The sequence below is a fragment of the Lactuca sativa genome, chromosome 6, assembly GCF_002870075.4.
Source record: "Lactuca sativa cultivar Salinas chromosome 6, Lsat_Salinas_v11, whole genome shotgun sequence".
In the NCBI taxonomy this organism is placed as follows: Eukaryota; Viridiplantae; Streptophyta; class Magnoliopsida; order Asterales; family Asteraceae; genus Lactuca; species Lactuca sativa.
This window is the reverse complement of record NC_056628.2, coordinates 17,935,720-17,960,321: the sequence shown is the minus strand read 5'-3', so window position 1 is coordinate 17,960,321 and position 24,602 is coordinate 17,935,720. Positions and strand designations below refer to the sequence as shown.

General features: G+C 39.4%; 1 protein-coding gene and 1 pseudogene across 1 annotated transcript; one reads left to right on the top strand and one right to left on the bottom strand.

Moving 5' to 3' along the window:
* The first annotated feature begins 17,345 nt into the window (after positions 1-17,345).
* On the top strand, positions 17,346-20,922 carry LOC111906097 (receptor-like protein kinase 5). Its single transcript, XM_023901839.3, has 2 exons — positions 17,346-20,291; positions 20,394-20,922. The coding sequence occupies exons 1-2, from the start codon at positions 17,675-17,677 to the stop codon at positions 20,771-20,773; spliced, it is 2,997 nt and encodes a 998-aa protein (XP_023757607.1). The 5' UTR covers positions 17,346-17,674; the 3' UTR covers positions 20,774-20,922.
* Positions 20,923-21,448: 526 nt separating this feature from the next.
* LOC111906106 (mannose-6-phosphate isomerase 1-like) lies at positions 21,449-23,681 on the bottom strand (annotated as a pseudogene).
* Positions 23,682-24,602: the final 921 nt, after the last annotated feature.

Genomic DNA, 24,602 nt, shown 5'->3' with positions numbered 1-24,602 from the left:
ACCTACCTTCAAATATTTGTAGCTTGGATTACGACATCCCTCTTCCAAGTTATAAAATATTGTGTTGGGTCCTAGCCTTAATATTCCATATTGGGTGTTATATTAAGGACTTAAATCAACTAAACTTGTATTTCTCCCTCATAAATGTCTAGTTCAGACAACTATGGTCTTCCTTATCCTTTTAGAAAAGGCCTTCCCATTGAAGATGATATCCCACATGGTAATCAAGGTGAAAGATTAATCCCTTTATTGTGCATTAATGGGACTGGAAATCATATTTCACTTCCTCTACCTCCTCCAATAATGCTCCCTAACCCACAAGTTCAAGGTCAGTCGAGCCCTATTGGCAAGAAAAGTCTATGTGTGCTCACATCTTGGAGATGAAGTCACATATTGACAAGTCGGGAGAGTTGGGTGTCAAAGTCTTGAGGAAGTTGGTTGTTGACTAGGTTCTTCAGTCACTTCCTAAGTCACATAGAGAGTTCTTTTAGGACTACTATATGACAAACCATGACATGACCCTTTTTGATCTTACCTATTTGCTTGTTGCTGCTGAATCAACAATGATTTAGAGCACTGGTAAAGCAAATTTTATTGGAAGATCTACTTCCCAAACTTTCATGGACATTGACAATGGAAACATTAGAAGTCCAGAAAATCTTTCTCTTCCCAATGGAAAGGGATCGACCATGGTCATGTCGAATTGACCCAATGGTAAAGAGAAAGGCTAAGTCTGAGATAGTCATGTACCATCCCTAAAAAGTCCATATGTTTCTTTGCCAAGAGAAGGGGCATTGATTGCAAAGCTACCCTATTTACCTGAAAGATCATAAGGATGGTAAAGTCAAAAAGTTTGACTCTATTTCGGGTAACGTCCACTATCCAACTCTATTAAGTTCCTATTTTGAGATTCTTATTACATGTGTGACTAGGTCGCATTTTGATGTTCTAAGAATCAAAGAAAAGCGAGGAAGCTTAAAGGAAGAATATGTTGATTCAGATCGCGAAGGTGGATTTCGATCGTATGGTTCGACGATCAGAATTTTGAGTTGTTGCTTATGAGTTGTGATAGATTGCCTAGGAATAGATAACAACATAGTTTTCATATGCATTTGCATTGTAAGGATAAGTTTTTCCGCAAGTTTTAAAATAAAAGAAAAGTTTTGATTTTATTTATTTTAAGTATCCTTACAATGGAATTTGTGAAAATTGTTGTTTATATGATTCAAGTGATAACAATATTGGAAAATGGATTTTATTGTTTCAGTTGTGGTAGTGTCATAATTTACCAAATAAGGAAAGATTCTCATCGCCCAAGTTCCAGTTGGATAGAAATTTGGAGTCATGCAACTGGTATTGTATAATGGATGAGAATTTTCATCTTTGGGAAATTAAGACTGATTCCTTGTTCACATGTATATGTGAGTCAAGTGAAGGAATAGGAGATTGGGTACACTTGGTTATGTACTGGTCAGGTCCACCACAAAGATGGATGAGACTATTCGTCATGATTTTCTAAAGTTTAGTAAATATGGTTATGATTACAAGTTTAAGTGTAATTCTGAAACATTGGAAAAGTTTCAATGTAAGGCAGAACGGATGAGAAAAATCAAATTAGGCAAAAAGATAAGAGTTTCTCCAATCTGAAAAGATGGGAGAGTACTTTAGTATCTTGTTTTATGATTATCTTAGTGATTATGAAACCATATCACAATTGATTCTTTAAGGACATCTTAGTGCATTTGTTTGGCTAAGAAGAGGAATCATGGATTGTTGAAATGGTTAGAATCAAAAAGATGAATCATACTTTGTTCCAAAATTGAATCTTAGAGTAACACTCCAAGATCGAGCCTTGAGTGACATAATGTTAAGAAGGTTTAAAACACTTATCAAATGTAGAGTAAAATGTTTTCTACTCTTGTACATTTGAAATTGGTGAGTTGTGATGTTTTGGATAAAACAAAGACCAACTAAGGTCAATTGTGTGAAGTGTTTGTCTTGATAAGAATCCGCACTAAATCTTGAATATTTTCTTTGTCAAGGAATGGTTCTTGACAAGAGAATCTTATATGTCAAGAGGTCAGTGAGAATCTTAAAGATCTTAAAAAGTTTCAAGAACTAATTAAGAATGAAACCTATTGTTTATCACTAGCGCACGACTTGAGGTTTGTAACCTATCATGTTGACATATTCTTATTTTTGTGCCCATTCCAGTTAAAGTTGTCTATGCATGTGGGTTCTATGAGTTCTCAATTGGTTGCATAACTACCTGGAAGCAATGGTAGGCCTTGTGCTACCAGGTGGCAAGAAGTTAAGATTAAACAAGTTCAGTCCATATAGTATGGATTTGTCACTAACCTATTGTAACAACGCAAATTTTCAAACAAATTTTTCATTTCAAAATATAGTATTTCCATTCAAAACAAAGCATAAACATTTTAAGTGTCATGTCAAAATACAAATCGTCTAAATCCCAAGATCATAAAAACATCCTTCAGTGTGTACAGATCACGCTGGCGCCTTTCCACGGTCCTCGCTAGTACCTGAAACACATACATAACAACTGTAAGCATAAATGCTTAATGAGTTCCCCAATATACAACTTACGCACATACGCCTTTCCAGGCCCTGACCTTCCGGTCCATGTGTCTCAGGGGACTTCCGTCCCTGCTGGGTAAACCTTCCGGTCCTACCCACGCCGACCTTCCGGTCCATAACACAACGCCTTCCGGCCCATAACATAATCGCCTTCCGGCCCATAACATAGTGCCTTCCGGCCCATAATATAATCGCCTTCCGGCCCATAACATACATAGCACGTATAACAAATAACTTACCACATATAGCACATATATCACATATCATATCTGACCTTCCGGTCACACAGTCAAACCCTTCCGGGTACAGTATAGTGAGAAGACTCACCTCGTGAATATCGAAAGCTAGCAAATCCCGAAATCACTCGTGCTCGATCCGCCGAGCTACAATCTCCCTATAACATCATATATCTCTTATTAACACTTTTATCTTCTAAGTTTGACTATCCCTAAGAAGTCAGGCATAGGTCAACTCTAGTCAACAGTCAACGGTCAACGGTCAACTTGACCGGACTCGGCGAGTGCTAGGGCGACTCGGCGAGTCTAAACGTCCTCACCAATTCTCTAAGATTCCCCTTATACTCGTCGAGTATCCTCCTTGACTCGACGAGTTACTCCTGGAAGAATCGCGGGGCCACCCCGACTCAACTCGCCGAGTCTGAAGAACAACTCGACGAGTCCCAGTTAATCTTCAAGCTACTCGCCGAGTTTGTTCATCGGACTCGGCGAGTCCATGCCATGCAACCGCTCAAACTGCTTTCTAAGGTCAGAACTGCTCCGACCATTCATAGGTCTGGCCTTCCTAGACTGATCCATCACGTAAGGTCCTCATTTCGGTGCTCATAATACACCCCATGACTCATAATTTACATTTTGACCTAAGGCATAAGGATTCCAATCCAAAACCTCCATTAATTCCCGAAATGCTCAGGCATGGGACATTCTGGACCTCCAAAGGTCCCAATACAGGGTTCCAATCGTTTGGGGGACTAAGGTAACATTCAATCTAGCCACAAAAGGGTTCAATAAACCCTAAATCCATATACACATCAACATAGCAGAGTATAACTCGAATTCTTACCTGAATAATGTGCTCTCTGTGTCCCCAATCCTCAGAACATGACTTCTCTTGTTGTTCCCTTAACCAAGCCTTCTCTTCCTTGCACAACAACTCTTCCAAAATCAACAATGGCCTTCAACCTTGCTCCAGATGCTCACAATCAATTTAGGGTTTCTCTCAGAAGGCTAGGGTGAACAATGACGGCCATAAAGTCCCTCATATACGTCCCAAACCTGAACGGTTAGGGTTTTCGCTAAATAGTGCAGACTCGCCGAGTCCATATACGGACTCATCGAGTCCAGTCGCGAACCCGCGACCAGATCTGCGATCCTACTCGGCGAGTCTAGGCTCCAACTCGCCGAGTCCCCTCTTAAAACACCCAAAAACATAATTAGAATCTAACAGATTTCCGTAAATGGTAAGAATTTGGTATTCTTACATTTATGATAAAGATTTGGAGTTGTGAAATAAGCATCATTGAAATGTTATCAATTGATCTATTTCACAAAGAAAAGACCATAGATTAAATAAAAGGTGTTTTATTTACTCTCAAAAGTTTGGGGCCATATATGATTAGTATTATTCTTATGTTTCACTTTGCATGTTTTGACTTCCCGAATAACTAGGTTATTCAAACGGTCCACAGTTGATCATACTTTGGAAGTAGGTATTGAGGCAAGACTGTCATGAATGGGTCTGTAGTTTGTCTAGGTGGCCTAGACATAGCCGCAGTATTCATGAGTGCTCCTGGAATTATATCCGAGTATTGGATTAAACCCACGCTCATTTGAATCACTTCATGGATTTTACCACGAGTGATCATGAGACGATAATATCTTATATTCTTCAAACAAAGATGTGTGAGTTGTAGTTGCGAGTCGGTTGCACATTGACATATGTAAACACAATTGTAAATTGAATGTTATAAAACATATGGTTGTGTGTAACTTGATGAGTGAGTACAAACGAGCATTTGGGTCGAAGTTTATCCGTTCCTTTTACCCCATGTGGATAAAAGTGATATCTGTGGGCCCCTCGATGATTTAGTGATGACAAACATAAGTGCTCGGTCGGGCCATGACTGATTTGATTTGTTAAATTAGTCGGTCGTCATAAATCAGAAATTAGGAAACAACAGATGGACAGAGAGTATGATTATAATTCATGTCTCAGTCCATATGGTATCTAGAATGAAGGAATATATGATCCCTTATCTAATGGACACGTCATTGACTAGGTCAGAGTTTGACAACAACTTTTAAGAGCTACGATTTCTAGTCGGGATTTTGGAGGCGTACTTGCAATAATAGTTTTAGACTTATCCAAGTGGGAGACTGTTGGATTAGAAGTCTAAGCCCATAACTATTATTGGTATGTACTCGACCAGAGAGTAACATGGTCCATTTGGGTTCCATATCACCAGGACAATTTGTTAGGATGGACTCTTGAGAGAAGGTTATATATGATTTGTTAATATATTATAAGTTATAATATATTAATATGAAATCATATGTTTTAATTAGTATTGATCAAGAATTAATTTGGAATTAATTTAGTGATCAAAAGAGACTAATTAAATCCATGGGGGCTAATTATGGTAATTAGTTATATTTATATGTGTTGGGCTTATGATCCATGTTAGACCAACTTTATGTATGGATACTTAAAGAGTTGGGCCACATGAACCATCGATCATAAAACCCATGGATATGGATTTGGGTGATACCCATGATCCTTGGAATCCTACATATAAATAGGTCACCACATAGCCAAAATCACCACTTGTAGTTCTTGGAATTCATGGAGTTGATTTTGGTGTGGATCGAATTCTCTCTCAAGCGTCACCTTTGTCCTAGGTGAGTTGTGAGCCATTTGAGGCATTCATACTTTTGGTGCTAAGCTCTTAAGGCCAAATACATCAAGACTTCAAGCCACATAAAAGGTATTTTACTCTAACTAGTATATTGTATTGTTTATGTCAAATTGCATGCTAGTTATGGGCTTAATACCTTGGAAACAACATTTGCATGTATAATTTATGAAAACATAGATCCAAGGTATTTAGGGTTGCATGTGCACCATAGGATGTTGTAGTATACTAAAATCCAATACTTTTGGGTTGAAGCATTACTATGGCTAAGAGGGAGCAGTGTGGGAAGATAGTAGTGGCAGTTGTTTGGATTGTTAGGTCATCAGCAGTGTCCAAGGAGCTTTATATTCGCACGAGTTGCAGTCAGTTAGAATCGGGTGATCAATAAGTTTGGCTAGCAATGGAACGGTAGTATTGTTCAACGCAGGGTATGGGCGGTTCATGCTATTTGAGGGAGATGGATCGGAAATTCATAAGGGTTAAAAGGTGAGAGACCTTCGTCGATTCTAAGTGGGGGAGAGATAAGTGGTCGTTCGGATTGAGGTTGCATTGGTGGGAGTTCAGAAAACTCTCGAGCACAGGTCGACATCTCCATTGTCGATCATTTTAGGCCATGGGATTTGAATGTGTGACCCGAACTCCTTATTGGTTGCAGGATTTAGTTCAGGATGTGTGGTATTTTGTTGGTTTGAGTATGGTAAGACCATAAGTGGTAATCATGGTTAGTTGGAGGCGTAGTAAGACCGTGGGGGGATCGTAGCAATCACCAATTTGAGGTAAACTATTATTAGAAACGGTCAAGTGTGATGGGGAATTAGTTCGTGCCTTGGGCATGTCGGACAGGGTTGTCAAGGAATATTCTCACTTTAGGGTTGAGGACCGTTGGGGTCCGGGTTGGGTCGGGTCGTATACCTCTAGAGGAGTATGACTCACGGGCGAGGCCCGTATGATTATGGTAGATCAGGCGGGTCTTGGTAGAGACCATTGGGTCCAGGTGTCAGATCTTGAGTTGCAGGATCATGTGGAGGATCAGTGTGTGACACAAAGGGGTTTTAGGTTGGGCAGCCTTGTTGTTTCAATTCTTAGGAATCTGGTGGTTGGACTAGGTGCGAGACTGGTAGTCTCATAAATGGTTTAGGGCTAATTATTTATCGGTTAGGCGAGGGTTCATCGGGAATCGGAAGAGTGGTGTGGAATGAAAGTGTAGATTCGTGAATCTCAGGTTATGAGTGGAGTATTAGATTGGTTTTGGGTATGAACTTGAGTCCGATATCGCGCATGATTTGTGCATGATTTTCGTTTCAGTGGAATAAGAATTGGGGGTATCTATACACCAAGGGCATCGATCGTAGGGTTCATGAGTAAGGAATGAGTATAGTTTTGATAGAAATAGAGTCGATGCGATGTGTCTTGGGTTGGTTTTGTCTGCGGGAGGGCCTCAACGTATTTGGAATCAGGAGAAGGTAGGTCGTTGGAGACCGGGTTTGTTAGGAGGCTGCAATTGGTCTCGTGGCATTCTTTTAGTAATAGATTGGTGTCAATGTGGTTTGGGGTATTACCGCCAGATAAGGTTGCTCTCAGAGGTTGCATGGGGCTACTGTGTGTTTGTATGTCTTTTGGCTCAACAATCGGGTAGGAGTTCGGTGACTCAGCTAGATGGAAAACTAGTTGGGACCAGGGAGGTCTCAACTGCTGTTGGGAAGCACATAGGTGCCAGTAAGACTAGTCAGAGTGGTTTCACTAATTTGAGCTTCATGTGAGGAGTCGCTTGTATTTCGGGGTATATGTTAAGTCGCTCCCAGTTGGATTAAATAATCTTAGAGTGATTGATTGGACCCTGTTGCGCAGATCTTGTATGAGTCTAATCGTTGCAGGATGGAATCTTCTACTCGAAGGATTATCTGAGCATTCTGTCAAGTATAAGTTTTCTGCAACTGTATATGATAATTGGTTATGGTTCCAATGAAGCATCAAGATAACCAAGGTTAGAAGAATTTTGTTTAGTCTGGTATTCATGAGTAAATGGTATGATAGTGGTTAAGTGTGGGCAGTTGTCGGGAAGACAGATCAATTTGAGGTTTCGAGTTTCAGGAATATAGAGGTATTCATGAGGTGGGTTGACTGGTGTTATGAGGAGTTCTTCAGCAGCTGATGACAGAGTGAGGTCGGGAACCTAGGAGATGTTTCGGTGGGTTTTGTGTCACTATTTAGCGAATATTTAGTACATCAGTAGAGTAGGTGACTTAGAGGATTCAGGATGATCTTTGAGGAAAGTTTGGATAGGTGTGGAAGGTAGTATTGGGCCCGTACTACTGAAAGAACAGGATCCATACTCGAATCAAGGGAAAATCTTGAGTATCTAAGAAGATTAGGGAAGAGGATTCTTAAGTATGTTATGATCTTTTGCATGATTGTATTCCCATTTGGTGATGAGCTTCCAAGAAGGAGGGTTAGGTTCTAGTTCCATGTCAGGTAGGGTACTGAGCCGATTATCGAGCCGATGCGGGGATTCATCTCGTCGGAGACTACCCACGGTGTTTTGGAGAAAACTCCTGTGATTTTTGGTTCGGTCGAGGAGGGTTTTTTTGGAAGATCTTGGATGATCATTGGGAGTGTTCTGTGCTGAGGTTATGGCTATCGTTGGAGTTCGTATTCTTTATTTCCGTGAGTTTCGTGCTTGTGAAGCTCCTGCATTCCATAAGGGGAGGGGACCCCATTGTCGGCAGGAGATGGTTAGCAGTTATGGCTAACACGTTCAGGTCAAGTGCATTCAGTGGAGGGTCTCAGGAAGAGACCCAAGATTTCTGATCAGGGATCGAGAGGCCAATAGGGTCGGGTTCAGTGTAACACGTGCAGAAAACTGCACGATGGAGTTGCCATTCCAAGGGTATGAGTAGCTATAAGTGTAGCATGATTGATCATGTTTGCAAGGATTGTCCTCAGGGGAAAGCTTGTTATGTTTTCCCTACGTTTAAGTGGGCCACACAAGGGTCGCATGTTTAAGGAGAAGGAGAGGAATAGTGAGTGCACTTGCTCCGTCTATTTTGCGGATCCCTGATAGTCATGAGGATAGGACAGGAGCCTCGACAAAGAAGTGCCAATCGTTACAGTGTCAGACAGGGGAGGTCCGTGCTTTGTCAGGTGACTTTGCGGGCATGTTATATTTTGCGTTATTCTCGGTTGTTATCATTTTTCATGTTGCTTGGGATTTGATATTGATTTTGGTAAGCATTATCCTCGGTTTATTGCTTTATTATTGTTGGGGTATATTTTTTGAGAATCGATTTATATATTTTTGCATGCAATGAATCATTAGTGGGCTATCGTGGGGGTTGTATCTTGTGTAGCGGGTTCCAATGTGTTCAGTTGATATTATGGGTTTGGTTGAGATCGGTTCAGAGGAATTATGTGGAAGGTATATGGTCAGGATTCAGTGAGTTAGTTCTCTTGTAATTGTCAAGGTTCGATGGTTCTAGTATTTATTTCGTTAGGAACGGAGTTGCTTTTGGAAGAACTTTTGGGTTTAAGCATTGTTGTTGCTAAGAGGGGAGCAGTGCAGGAATATAGTAGTGGCAGTTGTTTAGATTGTTAGGTCAACAACAATGTCATAGGAGCTTTATATTCGTCTGAGTTGAATTCAGTTAGAATCGGGTGATCAATAAGTTTGGCTAGCAATGGAAGGATAGTATTGTTCAACGCAGGGTATGGGCAGTTCACGCTATTTGAGGGAGATGGATCGGAAATTCATAAGGGTTAAAAGGTGAGAGACCTTTGTCGAGTCCAAGTGGGGGAGAGATAAGTGGCTGTTCGGATTGAGGTTGCGTTGGTGGGGGTTCAGGAAACTCCCGAGTGCAGGTCAACATCTCCATTGTCAATCATTTTAGGCCATGGAATTTGAATGCATGACCCGAACTCCTGATTGGTTGCAGGATTCGGTTGAGGATGCATAGTATTGTGTTAGTTTGAGTATAGTAAGACCATGAGTGGTAACCATGGTTATTTGGAGGCGTAGTAAGACCGCGAGGGGATCATAACAATCACCAGTTTGAGGTAAACTATTATTAGAAACGATTGAGTGTGATGGGGAATCAGTTTGTGCCTTGGGCATGTCGGAGAAGGTTGTCAAGGAATATTCTTGCTTTTGGGTTAAGGATCGTTGGGGTCTGGGTTGGGTTGGGCCGTATAGCTCTAGAGGAGGACTCACGGGCGAGGCCAGTGTGATTAAGGTAGATCTGGCGGGTCCTGATAGAGACCGTTGGGTCCAGGTAGCAGATCTTGAGTTGCAGGATCAGTGTGTGACGCAGAGGGGTTTTAGGCTGGGAAGCCTTGCTGTTTGGATTCTTGGGAATCTGGTGGTTGGAATAAGCGCGAGACTGGTAGTCTCAGAAATGGTTTGGAGGTAATTATTTATCGGTCAGGTGAGGGTTCATCGGGAATCGGAAGATTGGTGTGGAATGAAAGTGTAGATTCGTGAATCTCGGGTTATGAGTCGAGTATTAGATTGGTTTTGGGTAAGAACTCGAGTCCAGTATCGCGTGTGATTTGCACATGATTTTTGTTTCAGTGGAATATGAATTGGGGGTATCTATACGCCAAGGGCATCGATCGCAGGGTTCAAGAGTAAGGAATGAGTATAGTTTTGATATCAATAGAGCCGATGTGATGTGTCTTGGGTTGGTTTTTTTTGCGGGAGGGCCTCAACGTATTTGGAATCAGGAGAAGGTAGGTCGTTGGAGACCGTGTATGTTAGGAGGCTGCAATTGGTCTCGTGGCATTCTTTTTAGCAATAGATTGGTGTCAATGTGGTTTGGGGTATTATTGTTAGATAAGGTTGCTCCCGAAGTTCGTGTGGGGCTACTACATATTTGTATGTCTTTTGGCTCAACAATCGGGTAGGAGTTCGGTGACTCAGTTAAATGGAAGAAAAGTTGGGACTAGTGAGGTCTTAGCTACTGTTGGGAAGTAGATAGGTGGCAATAAGACTAGTCATAGTGGTTTAAGTGATTTGAGCTTTGTATGAGGAGTCGCTTGTATTTCAAGGTATATGGTAAGTCGCTCACAGTTGGATTAAATAACCTCAGAGTGATTGATTGGTCCCTGTTGCACAACTCTTGTATGAGTCTAATCGTTGCAGGAAGGAATTTTTTATTCAAAGGATTATTTGGGCCATCTATCAAGTTTAAGTATTCTGCAGTTGTATATGATCATTGGTTATGGTTCCAATGGAAGCATCAAGATAACTAAGTTGGAAGAATTTTGTTTAGTCTGGTATTCATGAGTAAATGGTGTGATAGTGGTTAAGTGTGGGCTGTTGTCGGGAAGACAAATAAATTTGAGGTTTCGAGTTTTAGGAAGATAAAGGTGGTTTTCTGCAAGGGGTTTAAGGTTCATTCCTTTTCAGTTTTGGTAATTTCTTCTAGGGTTGGTGTCGGTTACCTTGGGAAGGCTGTATTATTCTCGGGTTGTGGCGGTGTTGACCAGATTGTTGGATATGTTGGGAAAGGTAAGGATGGATTTCAAGGACAAAATCTCATATAAGTGGGGCAGAGTTGTAATATCCTATTTTGCATTATTCCTATTTTGAGTTGGTAATCAAAGGAATGGGTGTTAGGAGGCTTCGGACCCTCGAGAAGTTGGGTTCTAGACTCATTTGGAGTTGTTAAGGTATTTTGAATAGTTCGGGTGTTCGGAATCTAAGGGGCATTTTGGTAATTTATCAACTTAGGATTTTATAGACAACGGGTGTTCGTTCGGGATATCTTAGGGTGAGTATGAATTGGTATCAGTATTGAGCGTCTCAGTTCCTTCATTTGGACATAAGGATCGTCAGAATCGGAGTTGTATTGAGAGAGTTATGACCTTCAGAAGAATTAGGGTTTGGGGAAAACCCTAGTACGCAGGGCATACCAGGGAGGTACACTGGGTGTACTGATGCGAAGCCGGTTACGCAACGCGTAACATTGAGAACATGCAATGTAAGAGCGAATTTGGGTCGAGGTGCGAGTCCTCGTACGCTGGGCCTACGAGGTGGTACGCAGGGCATATGAGGGGAGATTAAAAACCCTAATATGAGGGTTGTACCCTATATAAGAATAATGTTAGCCTCTTTCTTCATTTCCTAAGTCAGTCTCCACTCTTTAAACCCCTAGAAATCATCATTAAGCTTTCATGGTGGCATCTTCAGCTTATGGTGTCCATTTTTGGTACATTTGGTTTATTTCTAAGAAGATGGAGCTTGGTACAAAAATGAGAATCAAGGAAGGGCTTATGGATCTTGATTTTGTGTCTCATTTCCAGCTTATTGGAGGTATAAAGCTTTGAACTTGATCATTGATGTCTTAGATCTATCATTTATGAGTTTTGATTCATTTTGGTCCCAAGAATGAGATCTAGTGGTCTTAATTCCATTATAGGAGCTTTGATTTGCCCCTCTTAGTGTTTTTTAGGTTCAAGGTCCATAAAGTTGGCACCTTTAGAGTTTAAATTCATCCATGCATGAGTTAGAACCATTTCCATGGTAGTAGAGTGTTGTATTGTGAGTTTGGGTTCATTTGGGGCATATAAAGTCATCAAGTCAGTGAATTAATGGGTCTAGACGCTATTTGGGACTTAGATCTATGGTTTAGACTTATGGGCTAAGCATTAAGTGATTAATGGAAAAAGTGGGATTTAGAGGGGAGTATGTTAGGCGTACAAGCTAGTACGCGTAGCGTACAAGCCATTAAGCGAGTATGCGCATCGTACTGCTGAGTACGCCCTGTGTACTCAGTCAGAGTGGACTTCACAATTATGGGCCTTGGGTTGGGCCATTTCTTGGATTAAGTTGTTGCGGGCCTTTGTGGACATTTGGAAAGCAGGTTTTTGGACCAATGAAATTATTGGGCTTTAGGATAAGGTCCATTGGAGAAGTTTGGGCCTAATTTGAAAAATTGGTCCATGAGTGGGCCATATTTGGGCTTTGAATGATTATGGGCTAATGGCTTATCGAAATGTCAAGTGTTTCGGAATAGGAAGTCGCTTGGACCTTAAGGTAAGGCCATGTAGAGGCTTGGGTCCAATTTGGAAAATTGGGCCATTGATTGGTTAATTGAACTTTTGGGCCTTTGAAATTTCAGTTTGGGCCATAGTTTTGGTCAAGGCTAGATTAGGGGTAAAATGGTCTTTTTACCCCAGGTTTGAAGTTATGTTTGTGGATTAGAACCTAATTGTTAATTGGGAATTGTTTTGTTTCGTTATTGGTAGTTGAGGATTTATCAGCCAGCGGCCAAGGGTGTTTCTGTATGATTCAACAGTGCGAGGTCAGTCTTCTCACTATATCCATGGGTCGAAGACAACAATGTTGGCCCATTATGTGTTATGTGGTATGCTAGTTGCTTATGTGATATGTGGTATGCTAGTTGTCACTGTGATACTTTCATGGAAGACCCTTAGGGGAGCCCATGACACTTAGATATTAGACCATGTGGGGGAGCCCATGGCATTCTAGGTAAAGACCATGGGGGAAGCCCTTGGCACTTGGTTATCAGACCATGTGGGGGAGCCCATGTCATTCCAGGTCAAGACCATGAGGGAGCCCATGGAAAATCTATGTTTGTTGCATGATATTCTGTGGTTATGTGCTATATGGTATTTTGGGGAACTCACTAAGCTTTGTGCTTACGGTTTTCAGTTTTGTTTCAGGTACTCCAGTTTTCAAATGAAAGAGCTCGGGACGATCGCAACACATACACCCAAGTTTTCTGCAATATATGATCTTTAGGTTTAGACTCTGATATTTGTTTTAATTGAAATGTTTTTTCAATGTCTTAAACAAATTTACAATAGTGTTTTCGTTATAATAAAAATGATATTTTTACCTTGGATTTTTGGGTCGTTACACAAGTACGTTGGGCATATTAGGCATTCATGGAGTACGTTGTACGTATGAAATTAGTGCCCAAACCCTATTTTCGTGGTTTGATCCCTATTTAAGCTCGTTAACTTCCCAAAACCCATTCCATGCTCAGCCTCCGCCTTTACAACACCCTCCCTTAAAACCCTAACCTTAGTTTGAGCCTTGTGAGGAGCTCATTGGAGAAGTGTTGGTTCCATTGGAGCTTGTAGATCCAAACTTTATTTACCTTGATCTTTCTTCTAGAGGTATAAAGTTTGAATCTTGATGATGCATTTCATATATCTAGCTACTCTTGGATGTTATTATCTTTTGGTCACTTTAATGCATAAAGTTTAGATCTTGAAATGTTTGTAACATTGTTATGGATAAAGTTGGAAAATTTATCCATCTAAACATCATATTGATTCAGATCTGAAGGTTGGAGATTTGGACTTAATGGATTAAGTTGAAAAAGATGCACTTTTGGTCCCTTTGAGACTTAAAGACTAGATCTCGGTTGTTTGGACCATTCTAATGGATAAAGTTGGAAACTTTATCGATTATTGAGTTATTAGGAACCATAAAAATGTGATCTTGGTCCTTCTGTTCCTTCCATGCATGAGTCGGTGGTCTTTTAATGAAGTTAAAGATTCATGGCTTTGGTTTGGGCGCCATTAAGCCATGCAAATTCATAAAGTTAGGAACTTTATGACTTGGGACGTACCATATAATCAGATCTGAAAGTTATGCATGTTTTCTTAAGGCATTAAGAGTTTGGAGGTGATTTTGGGCTTCAACGTCGTACGTTGGGCGTACCGTGTTGGTGCGTTAGGCATATGCACCTGAAAATCTTTTTAGCCATTTTGGGCCTTGAGTCATTTTGGGTTTTAGGCATTGCTTTGTTAGGCCAAGTATAGGAAGGGTAAAATATTCTTTTACCCATTGTTATGAGGATATATGAATTGGACCTTGAGTTATGGGAACTTGTCCTAACTATTAATTAAGGATAATTTGGATGTGTTCAGTGTGAGGAACCCAGTGGAAGCAACACATGTGTGTTTCAGTTATCTTGAATTGAGGTGAGTCTCCTCACTGTGCTTGTGGGTCGAAGGCACTAGTGTCGGCTCACTAGATTATGTTGTAGGATAGTAGTGGTTTCTGACACTTACTGGTATGTTTGTATGTGCTTGTTGTCTTTGTGACTCATGCTGATATGACTGTATGTTTTATGTATGTGGGGGTTGATACGGACCCGACTAAGCTACGTATTGTTATATAGAGTCATTATGGACTCGTGGTTGATATGGACCTGACACAACTACTTGTTTTCATATGGGGTTGATACGGACCCAACACAACTACATGCTATCATATGGGGTTGATACGGATGTGACACAACCACATGTTGTTATATTTACAAGTGTATTGTATGTGGCATTTTGGGGAAACTCACTAAGCTTTGTGCTTATGGTTTATGTTTATGGTTTAAGGTACTTTGTTTTCAAAAGGAAGGGCCTGATTTGATCGCACTGCACCCCCTAGAGTTTATTTCCGCACTGAATGTTTACAAATTACTCTAAATTTTAAGAATACTTTGACTCTGATCGTCTATTGGAACAATGAATAAATGACTTTAACTTATAAAAAAATGAAATTTTTACTCGGTATTTTTGGGACGTTTCAGTAACAATAATCCATGGGTCGGTATTGGTGCCTTTGACCCGCCAAACACATTAAGGAGACTCACCATAAACTAGAGATAACAAAATCACATGCGTTGCTGCTAACGAGATCCTTACACTAAGCACATCCAAAATATCCCTAATCATAATTAAGGCAATTCCCCATAATCCAATGTCGAATTCATATCTTCTTATACCAATGGGTAAAAGACCATTTTACCTTTCCCATTCTGACCCAACAACCCATGGCCCAAAGACCAAAAGACCCATGTCCCAAAAAGGTCCATTAAGGCACCTTGGTGCATACCCCCGTGTACCACCTCAGTAAGCCCGTCGTACAGTGCATAAGCCCAAACTCCATTTTTTGTTCTTAATGCCTTAAGACAAAACATCTATCTTCTAGATCTGATTCTTTTGGGATGTCTTAAGTACTAAAGTTCCTGACTTTATGACTTTGTATGGCTTAATGGTGCCCAGACCAAAGCCCTAAATCTCTAACTTCGACAAAAGCCTACCAATTCATGCATGGAAGGAATAGAAGGATCAAGATCACATTTTTATGGTTCCTAATAACTCCATAATGGATAAAGTTTCCGAATTTATCCATTAGAACAATCCAAACAACCGAGATCTAGTCTTTAAGTCTCAAAGGGACCAAAAGTGCATCTTTTTCAACTTAATCCATTAAATCCAAGTCTCCAACCTTTAGATCTGAATCAGTATGATGTTTAGATGGATAAAGTTTCCAACTTTATTCATAACAATGTCACAAACTTTCAAGATCTAAATTTTATGCACTAAAGTGACCAAAAGCTAATAACACCGAACACTAGCTAGATCTATCAAATGCATCATCAAGATTCAATCTTTTTACCTCTAGAAGAAAGATCGAGGTGAACAAGGTTGGATCAACAAGCTCTAAGACAACCAACACTTCTCCAACGAGTTCTTCTTCTTCTTCTAAATGCACTAAAAACCCACCAAAATCACTCAAAGGCTCAATAATCTTCCAAATGAGGCTAGGGTTTCGAGGAAATAGCTTAAGAGGGTGGAGGTTGAAGGTAAGGAAGGTTGGAAATAAGTTAAGGACTTTAAATATGGTCTAAGACCCGAAATTAGGGTTTGATTCTGGGTCGCGTACGCCCAACATACACGAAGGAACGTTTGCGATCACTTCAGCCAAGTACGCCCAACGTACATCCCTTGTACGCCCAACATACTCGGCAAGCACTTAACTATTCTAACTTCCGAAGGACATAACTTCTTTGTTTCAACTCCGACTTCGAGGATCTTTATATCCATGGGAGGATATTGAAGACCTCTACAACCATATCTAATGACAAAAGGTTGTGTGATTTAGCTCTTGAACTTTGGTAAGGCGGTCTCCATTGGTGTAAGATCTTCAGAGAAACTATTTTGAATTCTTAACTTGTTCGATCGATATCCCTCGATATCGACCGATCTTGAGTTTTGTTTTTTTTGATGTGTGTGTATGAGATATAAGAAATAAATAGAGATAGAATAATAGGGCTTATCAACTCATCATTCTCTTTGGATCAGATGGAGGAACAAATATAAGACAAAGGAATGAGGAACAAATAAAGGAGAAAGAAAGAGGAGGCGGTGGGTAGGGCTAAATGGTGGGCCTATTTTTCTTTTTAAATAACAAAAAACAATAATTAAAAAAATAAGGGAAAAAAGTAATTTCATATAGACTTAACTAGAAATTTTAACAATGTTAAGAAAAAAGAATATTAGTGGGGCAAAATTAAAACTAAAAGGGTTACTGACGTGTAAGGTTTACTCCGTAGGGACAGTTTGTGAGAAAAAAAGTTTCATAGAAATCATTTTAGGGACAAAAAAAAAAAAAACGAAAATGACCATTTATGAAATTTTATCTTAAATATATAAAACACTTTTATTGAAATTTTAATTCTCAACTTTTTAAGGGTTTGAATATGATAATTATAAATCGTATGAAAAAGAAAAATGGCTTTGTTTTTGTCGTATGCTTAGACATAAAAAGTATAAGTTATATTTCATCCGTCCCATATTAATAGTACATGTTTCATTTTTGATTTGTCCCAAAATAATAACATACTTCTAAAATAAATATTTTTTTTTTTATCAAAATACCCCTCATTATTAGTTAACTTACGATGAAATTAAATGCAACAAAATGATGAAATTAAATAGTATAATTATCATTTCATTTAATAAAGTTAACAATAATTAATGTTTTTTTTTTTTTTGAAACGGAAAAAGTATTTAATAAAATAGAGGAGAGACATTTACAAACCCTCAAAAAAATTTACGGGTTTGAAAAAAATTTCTTATAAACTAAAAAGAGAATTTTATAAATTAAGGTGTATCCCTCTGTATGACAAAACCTTAAATCAAAATTCAAAATGATGCCGTATTTTATTAATATTATAATAGTCTAAATAAAAAATGAATATATTTTACACATAATGTAAAATTTGAAAAATTAACATAAGATTAAGGGGAGGCACTTTAGGTTCCCAAAATGTTTACCCTGTAAACTTTTCCCGGCAACACTAACCACTGCTACCGCCGCCGCTTCACGGAAAAATGACAAGAGTGCCACGGCCAACGCCGCTTAACATATTCTTCTCCTTTCTTTTTATCGTAGCAGTCGAGTTTTCTTGTGCGAATTCACAACAGTTCTTGACATCTGAGCGAGCCACATTGCTTAGCCTCAAGCAACAGTGGGGGAATCCGCCATCACTGAATAACTGGAACGCTACTTCATCTCCGTGTAACTGGCCAGGAGTTCTCTGCAACTCCAACAGCTCGGTTATTATTCTTGTTCTTCAGAGCAAAGGGTTAATCGGACGTATACCGCCATTCATCTGTGACCACCTACGGAATCTGGAGAATTTGGATCTCACTAATAATTTCCTCACCGGAGAGTTCCCTAGGGTTTTGTATAATTGTTCGAAGCTAGTTGAAATTGATATCGCATACAACGGTTTTGTTGGAAGGTTGCCGGATGACATCGACCGATTATCATCACGACTCAAAACCATTGATATCGGAGGTAATAACTTCACCGGCGATATACCTCCAGCAATCGGCAATTTGTCGTCGTTAATTTCCTTGTACATGTATGGGAACTTGCTAAATGGCTCTATCCCACCAGAGATTGGAAACTTATCTAATCTCTTAACTTTAAATTTGGCATATAACAGATTTACAGCGGCGGAAATACCATCGGAGTTTGGGAAGTTGAGCAATTTGACATATTTATTAATGCATCAAAGTAATCTGATTGGAAAAATTCCAGAAAGTTTGGCGAATTTGTCGAGTCTCGAATGTTTGGATTTTAGTTCCAACAATTTGGAAGATGAAATCCCTTCCGGTTTGTTTCTGTTAAAGAATTTGAGAATTTTGTTCTTGTATTTTAACGCTTTATCCGGCAAAATTCCGGCCATGATCGAGTCTTTAAATTTGACTGAAATCGATCTCTCTGAAAACAAATTGAACGGTTCAATTCCTGATGATTTTGGCAAATTGCAGCAGCTGGAGGTGTTGAGTTTGTTCTTAAATCAATTATCAGGCAATATTCCGGCGGGTATTTCTCAAATTCCAACACTGAGAATTTTCAAAGTCTTCAGCAACAAACTCGATGGCGAATTACCTTCGGAAATTGGGCTTCACTCAAAGCTCGAAGCTTTTGATGTAGCGGGGAACAAACTCACCGGAAAGCTGCCTGAGAATTTATGCGGTGGAGGTACTTTGTTCACCATGGTTGCTTTCTCCAACAATCTCACCGGAGAAATCCCGAATTCACTCCAGAGTTGTGAAAAGCTTCGTTCAGTCCAACTCTATAACAACAGTTTCACGGGTGAACTTCCTCCAGGAATTTGGACATTATCCAATCTTTCAAGCTTGAGGCTCACTGGGAACTTTCTTTCTGGCGAATTACCGATTACAGTACCATGGAATTTATCAAGACTGGAGATCAGTGACAACAAGTTTTCAGGTCAAATTCCGGAAGGCATTTCTTCTTGGACGAAACTGAATGTGTTCAAGGCTAGTAACAACATGTTTACAGGTGAAATTCCGGCGACATTCACTCATCTTTCACAGTTGTCGGTGCTTCATCTTGATGGGAATTCACTTTCTGGCCAACTTCCGTCAGAGATCAAGTCGTGGAATTCACTAACCACTTTGCATCTAGCTAGAAACAAACTTTCTGGCCCGATACCACCAGCCATCAGTTATTTGAAACGTCTTCTTGATCTTGATTTATCAGAGAACCAACTCTCCGGCACAATTCCACCCGAGTTAAGCCGTCTGAGGCTGAACACTTTGAATCTTTCTTCCAACAAACTCACCGGAAGAATCCCATTTACTTTTGATAACCTGGCTTTCCAGAATAGTTTCTTGAACAACCCGAATCTATGTGCTTCATCCCAAATCTCAAACCTCCATAAATGTTACAGCAAATCCTCCTCACGCCCCTCCAAAATCATCGTCTTGTCAGCATTTATCATACTCGTCACCATTCTTTGCACCTTATTTGTGGTGTTGTTCCGACGGCACCTCAAGCATAAACACATACATGATCTCACGATATGGAATCTGACCTCATTTCATATATTGGATTTCACAGAATCAAACATTTTATCCTCCTTGACCGAGAACAACCAAATCGGTAGTGGTGGTTCCGGGAAAGTCTACCAAATTGAAATCGGTCGGCGGCATGGGGAGTATGTTGCAGCCAAGATGATTTGGAACCCTAAAAAACTCGACGATACCCTCGAGAAAGAGTTTTTATCGGAGATTCATATATTGGGTTCAATTCGTCACTCCAACATAATCAAACTGTTATGTTGTATTTCGAGCGAGGATTCTAAGATTCTTGTTTACGAGTATATGGAGAATCGAAGTCTCGACAAGTGGTTACATGGGAAGAAGAGGAAAACACAAGGTGGTTTGGTTCACCCCACGATCTTGGACTGGCCCAGGAGGTTGCAGATCGCCATTGGAGCGGCTCAGGGGCTGTGCTATATGCATCATCACTGTTCTCCGGCGATCATTCATAGAGATATCAAGTCAAGTAATATTCTGTTAGATTCCGATTTCAAAGCGAAGATAGCCGATTTTGGACTCGCAAAGATTTTGACGAGTCAAACCAACACCATGTCTGCTATAGCTGGCTCATTTGGTTACATTCCCCCTGGTAAGAACACTTTGATTTTAAAAGTCAAACCTAAATAACAAGATCTCTTAAGTCAAACTTTTTAAACTGAAGTCAAGCCCTAATTTTACAAATTGATTGCAGAGTATGCTTACTCAAGTAAGGTAAATGCGAGGGTAGATGTATATAGCTTCGGTGTGGTGCTATTAGAACTAGTAACTGGAAAAGAAGCACATGAAGGAGATGAGGATATGAATCTAGCAGAATGGGCATGTAGGAATTACAGTGAAGGGAAGTCCGTGGTTGAAGCTTTGGACCCAGAAATTAAGCAGGATGATAGTTACATGGAAGAAATCAGGATAGTCTTCAAACTAGGGCTTATTTGTACAAGCACATTGCCTTCGAGTCGGCCACAAATGAAAGAAGTACTTGGGATTCTTCTGAAACTTAATCTCATAAGTAGGAATAAGGTGTTAAAGGAAGGCACTGATGTCTTTGATGACAAAAGTGTAAAGGGTTGCTAATGATAGTAAGTTTTATGATATTATATGTTTCTTCAGGTTAAATATGTTGATGTTTTGTGTGAGTAGATAGAACTAAAGCTCTATTTTTGGTTAGATTGACCGGTGGGTGTACATGTTAAGAGCGTAGCAATATGATATGGTTTCATTTATTTATTTATTATTATTTTACATTTGTTCAATAAAATGATCATATTATGATTTTATATATTCACGTATCCTTTTCTTTCATCTATAACCAATAATTGATCATCATCCGCATGGTTATACGAATAAGCACAAATCATAATTTTCCAATAAAAACTATTCATTCATTTCATGGATAAACTTTATGTCTAATATTTAACAGATGAGCGCGCAAAGTTTCACAACACGATCAAGAATTAATTTGCGAGTGGTATCAAGAAGATTCGGTGTCACAACGGAGGAAAGTTCATTTCTAATTTTGTAACAAGCTTCTATGCCTCGCAAAACAATTTTGTTGGAAACAACTTCTCCACAAACACCCCAACAAAAAGGTGTTGTGAAAAAGAAATACAGACGTTTTCATGAGATCACTCGGGCTTTGCGATTTGTATAACCTTCCCGCTAAGTTTTGGGGTGAGTGCATCCTGATAGACTACCTACATCATAAATCGATTGCCTTCTAAAGTCATAAAAAAAAAACTGCATAAGAAATTTTGCGCAACCAAAAATTAGATTATGATCACACGAAGGTCTTCGTGTGTCTAGCTTATTACACAAGTCCCAATACAAAAGAAGATAAGTTTGAAGTGAAGGGGAGACAGCCTGAGGATATCCTCAAAGAACAAAAGGGTACAAGATTTATGATCTTGACTCGTGAGTGATTAATATCACATAACAACACAACCTTAAACATGAGTGATTACAATCACATAACAACATAACCTTAAACATATATTATAGAGACATACACAAACTATCTCAGCCGTATAGCTCATCTCATCTCATCTCATTATATCAACCGTGTTGTGTGTTGGGTTCATAAGAATCTTATTATTCACTCCTCTTCTATACAACTCCAACTCTGTTTCTGTAGTCACACAAACCTCAGTTCCTGCAGGTGCAAATAAAGCCGACCCTTCCCACACTCTTTCTTCCGATGATGATGTCAGCATCGACCCCTCTCCTGAAACAACCACAAAAACGGCCGGCCCCACGACAGCTGGAAAAACAACCGATGATCCTCCTGTCAACACACACCGGTCAATCTCAAACTCCTCAAATGGAGGCGTGTACCTTCTTGTATACGGATTCATCGGGACCCCTTTCAAGATCTCAAGCAACCCCTGATCATGAATACATGCATTGTTTACAACATTAGATAATTTGTCTATTACCTAAAATAGCCTCGGAGAAAATTAATGTGAAATAAGGTAGCTCGATCGGTACCTGGGTATATGTGAGCATGGAAGAAAGGACTTTTACGTCCATGTACTTTGGAGTAAGGCCAGCTCGCACGACATTGTCTGAGGACGCCATGCACTCCACACACTCACCGGCTAAATAAGCATGTGGTTGGTTTGCTCCTATGTAAATAGCTTCACCCGGGTTTAATTTTAAATGGTTAAGTAGTAGAGCTGCTAACACACCCACGTCATTAGGGTATTGCTTCTCAAGCTTCAACACTAGTTCTTCCTTACTACTTAACTCCCTTGTCTGCAGATAATAATATAACAAATTAAACAAAAAAAATCATTTAATTGCAAATAGGACCTCGACAATTTAATAAAAGTACAATTTATACCTCTTTTTCCCTGTTTAGACGACTAATCAATCTGGATAATGTTGTGGAAATGGCTTCCCGGTCAACGGACATGAGTTTGGTAAATATTGACCGGCAGAGAACTCGGTCTTCTTTTACTTTTATCTCTCCATTTTCATTTTCAATGCCAACTAATTCATTAAACTCGAGGACACTTTCAAGGACAACATCGAGTTCCTATGATCATTTATTAATCACATCACAGGATTCTTGAGTTAGTACAAGAAATTGTTAGGTAGGAAGTAAATATGCATGGAAATAAATAATACCTCGGAAGTAATAAACCCACATAAGGCTTGGAATTGTGTTAATGCTAAAGCCATTTCAGGCTTGTGGTTTGCGTCTTTGTAGACATTTGGTTGCAGTTTGTGAAGGAGCCCTGCTAATTCTTTATCTGGATGGGCTTGTATTGACAATGATCGACCCACTGAAAGGACCTGGTAGTACACGTTGTACTTATTCTATAATTAATGGCAAGATAGAAAGTATACATATGACAAAATTCACTAACTATAGCTAGTAAGTAAGTAATAAAAGAACAAATATTAGTTGTATTTGCTGGAGGTGAGCTGTATTAATTTGTAAAAATTTTCTAAAAATTTACCTTTCAAATTTTAAAGATTTTTGAGATTAAGGTTGTTGCAGATCAATGCCACAGGCCATTCTTCATCATATTAAAGATAGAATACTTTGTTATGTCAATTTAAAAAACATGCATGAAGGAGGAGTAATTAATTACATACCTTTAATAAGAAAGGGAGATCAGGTCCCCATGAACAACATCACCCAAAAGCTTCTTAGGGTTTTGCAAAATCCACGACTTCAAACTCACATTATGATCGGTTTCTAGAAATGAGGGTCCGGAAACATGAGTTCCAATCCAAAACTCAGCGTAATGCTTGTTTTCCTCGATTTGACTTTGACCCCCACAGTTCCTTTCAAACAGCCTGGCCACCCTCGAATCGTAACCAATTCGACCCCAATTGTAGTTTTGAACTGAACATTTCAGCTTCACAAGCCGTTTTTCCAGCTTGTCTCCCTTAACCTCCATCCCTACTTTCTCGATGGAAAGATGCATGCAGTAAATACTAAATAGGTAGCAGTAGAGAGAGAGGGAAAAGTAGAACTAGCTAACAATGTATTGTGTGTGCCAATGGAGTTTCATAGTCGGGGGATTCTCTTCTATATATACATCATACATGGGTGAAAACCATTTATTATCTGAGTAAAAACATTTTTATTATATCTATTAAATATTTATTATGTGAGTCAAAACCATTTAATTATATCCTATTGAATATTATTTGAGTCAAAACTATTTTTTTTTAACCTACAAATATATTAAAACAGAGACCATAGCAAAATGTTTTGCTACACCGAAATATACAAAATACATAGAAAGCATAAACAGAAAAGTGAGACACCCCGCAAAATACATAGAAAGCAAAACTATTACGTTGGGAGTCAATTTTCATTGTTATGGTTTCTAAGCATTTCACAATTAAGATTCAATAAAATATAAGTCAAATACAAAATCATAATTGGTTAACTGCAAATTTCCTTACGACTATTAAGGACTATAAATGGTCATTATAACTGATATATTTTATTGTTATGTTCGACATTGTTTCTCATTTATGGGTGAGGACGTATTTAAGGCTGCCTAATATGTATATGTAACCACCGAAAAATTCCAACAAATTTAAACTTTTCAAAAACAACCCGATTTCATTAATTTATTACAAAAAGGTTTTCAATACAATTTATTTAGAATATTCCAAGAATCACGTCACAACATAAACATGAGGAGCGGTACGATCACGCCTTCGCCTTGCCACGGTCACCTGAAGAACCTGAAAAACATAAAACCACAACTGTAAGCCCGAAAGCTTAGTGAGATATCCCCAAAATACCAACCACATATACCATACACGCATAACATGCCATATCATATCCGTTTACAGAACAACCATGCACTTCGGGTCTACTGTGTGACTGGTCCGCCGCACCGGCCAACAGTCCACCTGGTCCACCCTCCGAGTCTAG